This window comes from Phyllostomus hastatus, unplaced genomic scaffold (assembly GCF_019186645.2).
Source record: "Phyllostomus hastatus isolate PE091 unplaced genomic scaffold, TTU_PhHast_1.1 phas_scaffold_317, whole genome shotgun sequence".
NCBI lineage: Eukaryota > Metazoa > Chordata > Mammalia > Chiroptera > Phyllostomidae > Phyllostomus > Phyllostomus hastatus.
In genome coordinates, this window is record NW_025334023.1 from 6,070,152 (window position 1) to 6,081,460 (window position 11,309).

The 11,309-nt window shown below is 45.9% G+C and overlaps 2 protein-coding genes across 2 annotated transcripts in view; both read right to left on the bottom strand.

Annotated features, from left to right (window-relative positions):
* Positions 1-8,945, bottom strand: part of INTS4 (integrator complex subunit 4) — a 118,342-nt gene extending 109,397 nt beyond the window's left edge. The window contains exon 1 of the mRNA XM_045818356.1: positions 8,809-8,945. The gene's annotated coding sequence lies outside the window, so the exon portion shown is untranslated. The remainder of the gene's footprint in view (positions 1-8,808) is intronic.
* Positions 3,376-8,935, bottom strand: KCTD14 (potassium channel tetramerization domain containing 14). The gene is made up of 2 exons (XM_045818357.1): positions 8,809-8,935; positions 3,376-4,171 (listed from the first exon to the last, which is right to left on the bottom strand). Exons 1-2 carry the CDS (start codon positions 8,875-8,877, stop codon positions 3,497-3,499), a joined length of 744 nt encoding a protein of 247 aa, XP_045674313.1. The 5' UTR covers positions 8,878-8,935; the 3' UTR covers positions 3,376-3,496.
* Positions 8,946-11,309: the final 2,364 nt, after the last annotated feature.

Genomic DNA, 11,309 nt, shown 5'->3' on the forward strand with positions numbered 1-11,309 from the left:
AATCCAACCTAGCCTGTTGGAGAGTGAGTGACCACTTGGAATTAAGCCAAGCTGACCCAGCTGAGGCCATCTTAGACCAGCCACAGCCCAGTTGATCCACCATCTGACTACAGATGCATGAGTGAGCCCGACAAAGACCAGAAGAACTGCCTCATCCATAGGCTTATGGGAAATAATTAATGATTGTAGTCTTAAGGCTTTAAGTTTTGGGGTTAGGGGCACGTCCTGTGATCAGGCAGTCCTTTAATTGCTAAGTCTACTTGCCACAGCAGAGAAGGGAGGAGAATGGATGGAGAGAGGGGCAGGAAAGGACAGGGAAGAGAGTGTTTTGGTTTTAAAGAGGTACTCTAGGAAAATAATGCAGACCTGATAACCTGGCACAGTGCTATGAACTAGAGCGTCTCCATGAGGGAAATCTTGAAGTTTTACTCTTTGTGTTTTTCCTGTGGATTATAATGACAGTTATATTTATATTCAGTTTTATATTTTCCTTTTGTGACTCTATAATTTTCTTAAGTTAATCCCAACAGACCTGAAAAGTCTCATAGTCCCCTACAAATGAACACAGACATTATTTTAAACATTAATGTGCTTTACTATTTTGCTTTTTCTGTCACGAAAGAGGAAGGGAAGAGATGGCATTATTGGGTAGGGAAATAAGTGTCTACTTGATTGATACACTTTTAATTTATTTTTTTTGGATGATTTTTTTTCACAGTCCTGTAAGCCCCACCACCTTAAATCCTTTTTGGACAAACATTTAATTAAATTGCATTGTCTTCAATGAACATTCTCCTCCCCAGTAATTTTAAGCTATCTATAAATATAATTTTTAAAATGTATATATATATATATATAGTTTTTAAACTTTTATTGAGTTTTGGGGTGACATTGGTCATCCAAAATTATGTAGGTTTGGGGCATACAATTCTATAGTATATCGTCATCTATATATTGTATTCTGTGTTCACCACCCTCAGTCAAAGTCAAGTCTCCTTCCTTCACCATTTGTCCCCTGCTTTACCCTCTTCTTCCTCCCCCCACTTCCCATTCCCTCTGGTAATCAATGTACTATTGTCTGTACCTATGAGGGTTTTTTTTTTTTTTTTGCTTAATCCCTTCACCTTTTTCACCCAGCCTCCCAACGCTCCCCCTCTGACAGCTGTCCATCTGTTCTCTGTATCTGTGAGTCTGTTTCTATTTTTTTTTATTGTTAATTAGATTCCACATGTGAGTGAAATCATGATATTTGTCTTTCTATAAATATAGTTTTGATTTCTTCCTAACATTGCATTATGTAGATGAAATATAACTAACTTGACTTATTTCTAACTGTAAGTTAAGTGGGATAAAAAAAGTATGTAATTAATTGTATTATGGATTGGGAGTTGGAGGGGGATGTTTAAATTGCCTTTGTTTAATAAAAGAGTTTAGTAATTTGCTTAGGAAGAGTCAGATTCTGAGGGATGCAGGCTAGAGCCAAAGCAATAAAAAGAAGTAGCTAAACTGGAACATGGTCTTCTGGCAAATGACAGGGCTGGTAGAAACTTGGCGTGCCTCTAAAGTCTGTTTGGAATGGGCACACTGTCACTTCCACACATACTCCATTGGCCAGATTAAGTCCTGGGGACAAGCAGGAAGTCAGCAGGGTGGGGAAGATTACTCCCACCTACTGAGAAGCAGGACCAGAACAGGGAGGGGAGAAAGAATAGGAAATGAATACAATCTACTAGTGAAAAGCCTCTAGTGATGTGGGTGACTGACACATTTTTAAGAATAGATATGTCCAATATTCAATTTGAAGTTATTCACGTTTGTGTTGTAAATTCTCCCCTTTATTTTCCTCTATTTTCCACAGTCTGTCATATGGACAAATAGCTCATGGGAGTGGGTTGTCAAAATTAGGAAAAAGATCTGAGTTAAATCTAGGTGAGCATTGTGCAGAACAGCAACAACAGGTTCAAGATACCTAGATGACCCCCATGCTGAGTGATGACCCCCATGCTGAGTGAATCCAGCAGGAGCAGAGAACCAGAGCTGACTATAAGAAGACATTATTCTTCTACGAATGTGAAAAAATCTTAGGGAGGACACTGACCTCCCCATAACTCATGAAATGGAGATTTTAAGCAATTCTATTTACATCTTAAGAAGCAGGGTGTCTCCTTGGAATCTAATCTCATGATGACTGATCAAAGGTTATGAACTTTTTTCAGACACTTGATAAATAATGTTGATAGCTTCATGACAAGAAGTTCAAATAGACAATCAGGATTTTTCCACTTTAAATTGTCAGTTATATTAAATACCAAAAAAAAAAAAAGAAAACATAAAACAAGCTTTGAAAACAAGAAAAAAATATACAAGCAGATGACTTTGTTCTGAGCAATTTTATGTTTAAATTTGAAACTCCCTGAGTCAGTATTAATTTCTTAAACTTTGACATTTAAACTTGACCTTCAGTCCTGGGAAACCCAGGATGGCTGGTCACCCTTCTAGGCACAGAAGAGAGCCATCCATCCCAGACACGGATTTGGAGAAGGATGAATGTCTCCATGTGTCCTCCTTAAAGCTGTGTTTTAGGTTGACAAGCAGAACCTGAAACAGGATGCAAGCAGTTTACTGACATGTGCTGTCAGGAATGGGGGTGAGGGAAGCAGGGTAGATGGAGCAGAGGGCAAATGCTAAGCAAGAATGTGGTGTCAGATGAAGACTGACTGCAGTCCCATCCCACAAGAAGCTCTGGAACAGAAACTGTACCAGAGCTGGTTCCTCCTTGAGGTAAGGGGGAACCACACAAACAAAAGGGCAATCTGTTTAGAAACAGATTGCTGGACCAACCTCCAGAGTTTTTTGATTCCGTGGGACTGAGGAGGGGGACAGAGAATTTATATTTCTAACAAGTTCCCAGGTGTTGGTGCTACTGCTGCTGCTCTAGCGACCACACTTTGAGAACCACTGTTCTACAGACAGGGCAGCTGTGAGGCTTTAGCAGCCAACACTCAGAGCATCTGCCAAAGAGGATCCGAGTGGCATCTACTACAGACACTAACTTGGCATGTTCCTCAGGAAGGCACGCACCTGGGCCAGAGGTCTGGTCCACAGGCTGAGCCTGGGTAGATTGCATTTTTAGGTCAGACTATTTAGATTCATAGTGTCCAATTACATTACTGTTGACATCCTGCAGCTCCAGCTGAAGCATTTTTGAAACATTCCAACTCATCTCAGACTTGCTATTGGACTTCAAGGGAAAGTCTGGCAGGTACAGGAGGCTTCAAAGAGGGAGCTGCTGCACCTCACTAGGCGTATACAGTGGAGCCGGTTGTATTGAGTCGAAGGTCCTCACGAGGGAGAAAAATATTTGGGGGCAAGCTCTACAGATCACCCTGGAAGTTGTTTCATGTTTATTTTTGAAGTTAAAGTAACATGACTTTTGAAGGCAACTTTTACTTTCATAAGTCCCACCAGAACCCATAACAACCCCTGACCCTGAGAATCACCACCAGGTGAATTGGAACGTATAGAAGTATTCGTAGGCCCCAGACTTAGGCTGGAATGTCTTCTTGGAGCAGCGCTCATATGCCACCTGGTACCCCTGCGCCTCAATGTCCATGCGCACTGAGTCCAGAAGGTCCCTGATGGCCGGAGCTGCCTTCCAAGGTCCGAACTTGACGACCAATCTCTTGTCCGCCTCCAGGACACGCAATGATTCTGCGCAGTGCGCGGCATCCTCCTCTGTGCGCACCGCGCACACCAGCACGTTGGAACAGCGCGCCGCCACGGCCTCTGCGCGCGCCAGGCGCACCATGAGCTCCAGGTTCTCACTGTAACCTGGCACCCGCAGCAAAAACTGCTTCCGAGCCACCTGCTCACCAAAGATCTGCGGCATGTCCTCTAGGAGTTTGACTAAAGGCTTGATTTCGTAGAACTGAGCCTCACGGTACACCTCCGGAATGTGCTGCTTGGGCAGCTGCCCGCTGCGCAGGTAGTCCAGGATGGCTCCGAAATAGGTGCCAGGGCGGTCGATGAAGAAGCGGCCCTCCGCATCAGTGCAGGCCTTGGCTGAGCTAGAGAACATATCTGCCAGCTTTGAGCCTGGGAGTTTTCTTAGGGTGCCCACGGTAGTGGTGTAGAACTCGCCCCCCACGTTCAGCTCCAAGACTGGAGACACCTGGGGGCACAAGAGGCAATGAACAAATAGCGCCACCTCCAGGGAGTTCATGACTTATTTTCATCCGAAGAATAACCCCGTAGAGAATTTAGGAAAGCCACGGTTGGCTTCAGCTGTTATAGAAAGGTCCATCTTAACTGAAGGGGGTTATATTTATCCCGTATAGCTGCAGAGAATGGGAATTTCAAGGAAGACAAAAATTTCAGTTTGATATAAGAATACCCATTCAAGCATTTTAACTTTCTCATTGAGGTCACAGAATATTAGATAGGAGGCTGCTGTGGAAGCAAGTCCCAGCAACAATACACGCGAAGTCTGTGGCCTTGGACAAGGCTCTTCCCCTCCCTGAGCCTCATGTATAAAATGGGGATATGGAGCTGTTGCGAAGTCAGAAGTTCCCAACGTGGGATGCACAGGTCTGAGACACAATAAAGAAAGGGGCAGGGGAGCAAACCATTTTCAACTTTTCAGAAAGGCTGAGGAACCATACGTGCATTCTATTCAGGAAACATTCTTGAGTACTTACTGTGTCTACATCCTGTGCCGAGAGCTGGGAATAAAAATTCTGATTAGCAGTTGGCATGACTTTGATTTAACAAATAGAATTTGTTTGATGGATTTTTTTTTCAAAATATGGACTCAAGGAGATTAAACAGCAGGAATATCCTTGGTGAAAAGGCCAGTAACACTAGATACAATGGGTGTAAAATGGCCTCATGAACTGTTAGGTTAGTACGAATGTGAATTAGGTTTAGCTGTTCAGCAGAATTTGTAGAGACCTCTTCTCTCTGCAAGACCTTGGGCTGAGCACCACAGATGTGGGTGCAACCCACGCAGTGCTTGCACAGAGATGCCCATAGTCCAGTGCAGAAAGAGACGTGGACACAGGCCGACAGGCTGCATTTGGGGAACGCTAAGGGCTGCCATACAGACCAGCAACAATACCGGAAGACCGTATAGCAATTATTACATGTGAGGTGATATACCAGCTGTTATTCTTACAAACCAGCTTCTGGAACAACCTTCGTTATTTAAAATCCACTCACTCATTAAATAAAATATGTATTGCCTACTTTTGTGTCAGGTACATGGGACACAGTGAGCAACAAGCAGAACACAGTCTGTCTCCAGAGTCTAGTAACTGTGCAAAGCACTTTGCATACAATCACTAACTCAATTCTCATAGCTATCCTATGAAGAATTATTAAGTCCCCATTTTACAGTTAAAGAAACTAAGGCTTAAGGAAGTGAAGTTTCCTAATATCAACCAGCTCTTAAGTGATGATGTCAGCATTTGAACTCAGGTCCGATTTACCCTAAAGCTTGTGCTTTTAGTCATGGTATAAATTAGTTTTCAAATACACTTCCACTCTTCTTTTTTCCTTAGTTATTGATTCATTTCAAAAAAGTGTAAGGACGACCTATTCCATTCAAGCCTCCTACTAAGCAGATGAATACCCCTTAGTCCCTGCCCACAAGGGGCTCACAGGGGAGAGAGGGAAACAGATGGCTTTGGGTGTGTAGGAGCCAAGAAGGAAGACTCAGAGGTAGAGGGGTCAGCTTTTGTGGATGTGTGTTGGAGACTGGTCAGGGAAGGTTTCCTAGCAGATGTGATGGCTGCTGCTGTGTAGATCTCTGCAGCACTGGAAGACTGAATTACCAATCTGAGAACTCAGGCTGTGTTCTACAGGCTGTGGCAGGGCCAGAGCCCAGGAATGTCCTTCCATCTGATTTAGGTGTGACCTTATTCTCAATTTGTCTGTGAGCTCTACCTCGAAGATTAAAGTACTGGGATTAAGAGAGCCACAGACAGCCAAACTGCTGCGGAAGAATTGAGTTCCCATGGCAACAGCTCCTGCCAGGGGACAGTTCTGCTGGTTGGAGGGGAGGAAAGAGAGGAGAGGATGCACTCTGACAGCAGCCAAGCAATACAGCCATGAGAAAAATAAGCCTGGAACCTGTGACTCCCTCTTTCATTCATCAACCTCAAGGTCCCTTGGCAAAGCTCTTTGGTTAATCCTAAAGTCCCTCTGTGCAGCTGGTAGTTAAATGCAAAGTTGCAGACCTTAACCCTTGAGTGGATCGATGTGCTGTCATCACTCCTGCACCACTGAAAGCTCACAGGTGCTCTTCACATCCCCACACTGCAGGTTAGGAAAGCTCAGAGAGAAGAGCCACACAGCTCTTGTGTGATGAAGTCAGAGCTGGGACCAACCCATGTCAGTCTGGCCCCAGCATACATGGGTGCCCTACCTCCACCCCTCCCAACATCCAGTCCCACCGCTGCCAATGCTTAGCTATGTGCCTGGGGCAGTTCACTTCCTTCTCTGAGTCTAAGTTTAGTCATCTATGAAATAGGGAGGCAGAACGGATGAGAGAACTCCAAGTCTCTACAGCTCTGAAAGTCTAATGAATACAATCACTTCAAATGTCATTTCTGAAGTTCATTTCCAGATGCTTCACTAAATAGCTTCCTGCGCTGATATGCTCAGCCTTGTTCCTTTGTTTATCAAATAAAAACTTGGCCCTATTCCCAAGCTTCCTTTTTCCCCTTAAGCTTCTTAATTCCATCCCTCTCCCCTTCTTCCCTCCCCCCCCCCAAAAAAAAACTCCCTGTCTCTTTGGAAACCCCAGACCTCCAACCTTACCCATATGTATTACAGTATCTGTTTCTGGCACATTAAAACTTCTTTTGCACCCTTCTTCGGGACCACCTGCCCTTCCTTGTGGCACCTATTCCCCACCTTTTCTACCAGTCACCCTGCCAAAACAATCCTGGGTGGGAAAGCCTGTCTTAGGCCCTGTGTGCATGAGCTGGGGACACATGGTGGTTAGGAGCCCCTGCTGAGTGCCAGGCCAGGGCTGGCCATGAGGACACAGGGATGAATCAGACAGGCCCAGCCCTCACGCAGTTCAAGTTGAAAGGGTCCCAAACATCAGCAACCCCACCATTCATACATTTCCTTAGGTCACCCTCAGTGGAGCCAATGGAGGGACATCTGAATTCATATGTCCCCTAAGCTCCTCAAGGTCTCTCCCCCAGCTACAACTTTCACCTTTTCTATTACTTCCTATCTTAGTTGTCTGAGCCAAAAACTCAGGCATTAATCTTGCATTCTGCTCCCAACCTCAACTCCTCCTGCCACAATCGCGCGGACCTTGAAACACACACATAATCAGTGGCCAAATCCTGGTAATCCTAAGTGTATGGTCAGTTCCAGGGCACACTGCCTCACTCAAGGGCCCTCTCCCAATCCAGTCTCCTCTCTGAAAACAAAGTAGTCTTTCCTAAGTGCAAACCTGATCTGTCTCCCCTGCATTAAACACTTCAGTGACCCTACCTTCCTTTTCAGATAAACTCTAGAGTCCTTAACTAGGTTCACTAGCCCCTCTGCAAGGCTGACAATCAGCTACCAGAATTGCCTGCTGCCTCCCCACCCCTTCCCAACTAGAGCAGGGTGGGCCCCCCTTGCCTCCAGGATTTCACTCCTTGCACGCTCCCTTCACTTAGCCCACTCATCCTTCAAGTTAATTCCTCCAGGAATCTTTCTGTTGTAGATGGGTTGTCTCCTAGTGATCCCAGAGGGCCCTGTACTTCCACAGTCTGGTAATTACCTATCTTGTAATTTCCTTTATCATATGTATCCTCCATTAGACTGTGAGGTTCCTAAGGAAAGACTATCCCTGATTCATCTTTATAGCACTGGTACCTACTACAGGGCTCAGCACAGCGGGGATGCTCAAAAAAACTGCATGGAGTTGAATTGAATGTCCCTTACCTGCAGCACTGATTTACAAGGGCACCTGCTATTCTGATAAAAGCCAGTCTTGCCCTACCTGGCACGATGCACTTGCTGGCTCCCTCCATGGCCCAGCAATTCATTCAGACATTTATTGAGCACCTAGGGCAGCCCTGCCACTGAGCAGGTGACTTTGTCAATAGCCAACAACAATGACAATAACACCTCTCTGTGGGGAAGAGCCAGTCTCCCCACTCCTAGATCTGCTTTCCCTTCCCACAAGTCTTCAGGATGGCACCTAGCCCAAGAGAGATTAGAATGCCCTGCTCCTAGAGTGCACTGGGCCTTTTCCTCATACCCACACCCCTCAGACTCCCCTCACCCAAGCCCTAGGAGGGAGCAGGGAGCCTCAGGACCCAGCCGGAGGGCAGGCGTAGGCTGGAGAGGGTGGGGGTCTGACAGCCTTTGGTTGGGTCTGCTTCTCCCGTGGGCAGGAGGGATGGGGCAGGGTAGAGGGAGAGACAGCGAAAGAGGGGAGGACTAGGACCAGCCAGGGGACAGAGAGAGGACACACACAGCAAAGCTAAAACAAAGAGAAGAGAAGGAGACAAACCAAGGCAGCCAAGCAGGAAATAGCGCAAAGAGGAGAGGCTGGACTGAGCCAGAATGGGAATGGAGACAGTGGCGCGCGAGAGAGGAGAGAGACAAAAATGTCAGAAACGGCCAGGAGAAAAGAACGCCCAGCCAGAGGTGGAGACGGCGCACCAGAAGCGACGGGGTGTGGAATCAGACCCCGGGGAGGGACCCGGGGACTATAGAAGGAATGAAAGACGGGAATGGCTGCGGGACAGGCGCGGAAAGGTGCCGGCCCCCGCCCGCCTCGGGCTGCGCACTCACGGTTGGAGGGCTGGCGGGGGGTGCGGCTCGGCTGGGCCGTGGGGAGCGGGACGTCGGGGTCAGGCTCATCGTCCTCTCTGTGCAGGCAGCTGGCGCTGCGCAGCCGGCGGCCACTCCTGCAACCCGCCCAACCCGCCACAGGTACTTGTACCTGGCGGAAGTGCACCTGCTCCCCGCCCTGGGGTGGGGAAGCTAGCCCCAGGGTGTGGTTAGAAAGGCGGATTGGCCTGACTGGGTCTTGCTTCCCCGGAGACCCTAGGCTAGTCGCAGCGGGGTCTCTCACCCGGGTATTCCCCGACAGCCTAATGGGGGAGACAGAGGGAACTAACATTGCAAGCAGGAGACCTACTTACTTCAGTCCTAGGGGGTAAAGGATCACCACCACCCTATTTACAGATGAGAAAAGTGAGGCCCCAGGAGATAGGATGGCCAGTGTAGACTTTATCCACCTCAGATCAGCTGCTAAAAAGTGTAAAGCATGACCTGGAAAGAAAAGAGCTAAGAAGCCTGTTGTGTGGGTTATTTTGCCTGTTAAAACTGTGAAAATTACTAAAGGAAACCTCAACTGAAAATGGAGTCCCTACCGCCCGTGAGGGAGCTCTCAAGTTTTACTACACACGATCAATTACCCCCAAACAGGGAGAAATGGATACCTCGCATCTTCAACAGAAAGATGTTTTCTGTTTTATTACCCTGGTAGGAGGAAGGAAGGTTTTCTCCTTGCCTGGCAATAGCTCAGCCAATGAGAGTCTGTCACAACTTAGCTAATGAAAAGCCACTACAGTTTGAACTCCCAGTTTATCCCAATAGACTCTTTGTAACAGCTCCTCCTGATTCCACCCTTTCCTCTGTAAGAAAAGGATCCTCCCCTTTGTTTTCCCGGTTTGCCTATGGTTTCGCCACAACTTGCGTGTCCCAAATCACAATTCTTTGCTATTCCCTAATATGCCCATTTTTTTTCTGGTACACTGACTGTTGTATTTTTTATGTCAACAAAACATAAACATAAAGGATGGGGAGCATAACTCCCACCCCTAAAGTATGGGTTCTGCACAGTGACTTTCTTCCAAAGAGGAAACGTAGCGGGTCCCCGCCTGCCTCGGGCTGTGCACTCCCAGTTGGCGGGCTGGTGGGGGGCGGGGTGGGAGGCGGGCAGCGGGCAGCGTCGAGGTCAGGTCTCCTTGTCCTGTCCTTGCAGGCAGCTGGCACTGCGCAGCCGCAGCGGGCTGTCATTCCTACAACCCGCCCAACCCGTCACCTTTGGAAAGGGGCAGAAAGAAGAGTAACTTTACAATGGAGAAACTGACAAACACTACTGCAGCCAGGTGTTGCGGTCAACATCAAGTCACAAATCATGATGATAATAAGAACCCTTCATATGATGAGATGAAAATGGTACTTTACCTACTTGATATTTCTCCCCAAACCCCATAATCCTATTCTAATCACGAGAAAAACATCAAACATATTCCAATAGAGGGGCATCCTATGATATACCAGACAAGTGATCCTCAAAACTGTCAAGGTCATCAAAAATAAGGAAAGTCTGAGAAAATCCTAAGGAGACATAATAACTAAATGTAATATAATGTGGTATCCTGGGTGGAATCCTGGAACAGAAAATAGGCATTAGGTAAAAACTAAGAAAATATGAATAAGTTGTTGGCTTTAGTTAATAATAATGTATCAATATTGGCTCACTAATTGTAACAAATATACCATACTAATGTGTTAGAATTCTAGGAATAGGAGAACGATCATAGGGTATAGGAACCATCTTCTTAATTTCTCTGTAAATTTAAAACTGTTCTAAAAAATAGTCTAAAAATTTTTGACTCAATAACAATGCAACTGCTATAGAAAACAGTATGGAGTTTCCTCAAAAAATTAAAAATAGAACTACCATGTAATTCAGCAATTCCACTTGGTATATATGGGTATATATCCAAAAGAATTGAAAGCTGGACCTCAGCCCTAACTGGTATGACTCTGTTGGTTGGACATCTTTCTGCAAAGCAAAAGGTCACTGGTTCAATTCCTAGTCGGGGCACGTGCCTAGGTTGTGGGTTTGGTGCCAGGTCTGGGTGCCTCTGTGAGAACCAACATGTTGATGTTTCTCTCTCATGTCGATGTTTCTCTCCCTCTCTTTTTCCCTCCCTTCCCCTCTCTCTAAATATAAATAAATAAAATCTTTAGAAAAATACATAAAAGCAGGATCTCAAAAACATATTTGCATATCCCTTTCACAGCAGCATTATTCACAACAGACAAGAGATGCAAGCAACCCCAATGTCTACCAGTGGATGAATGGATAAATGAATGTGGTATATATATGTACAGTGGAGTGTTACTCAGCCCTACAGAGGAAGAGAATTCTGTCACGTGCTATAACACGGATGAAAATTGAGGCAGTTATCTTAAGTGAAATGAGCCAGTAACAAAAAGACAAGTACTGTTTGATTCCTCTTATATGAGGTATCTAAAGTGATCAAATTAATAGA

Bases quoted from the DNA above. Each gene is read 5' to 3' on its own strand.
- KCTD14 (XM_045818357.1), bottom strand. From the start codon at position 8,877: ATGAGCCTGACCCCGACGTCCCGCTCCCCACGGCCCAGCCGAGCCGCA. The intron at 4,172-8,808 runs GTGAGTGCGCAG...TTGTGCCCCCAG, and splicing joins CCCCCGCCAGCCCTCCAACC to GTGTCTCCAGTCTTGGAGCT.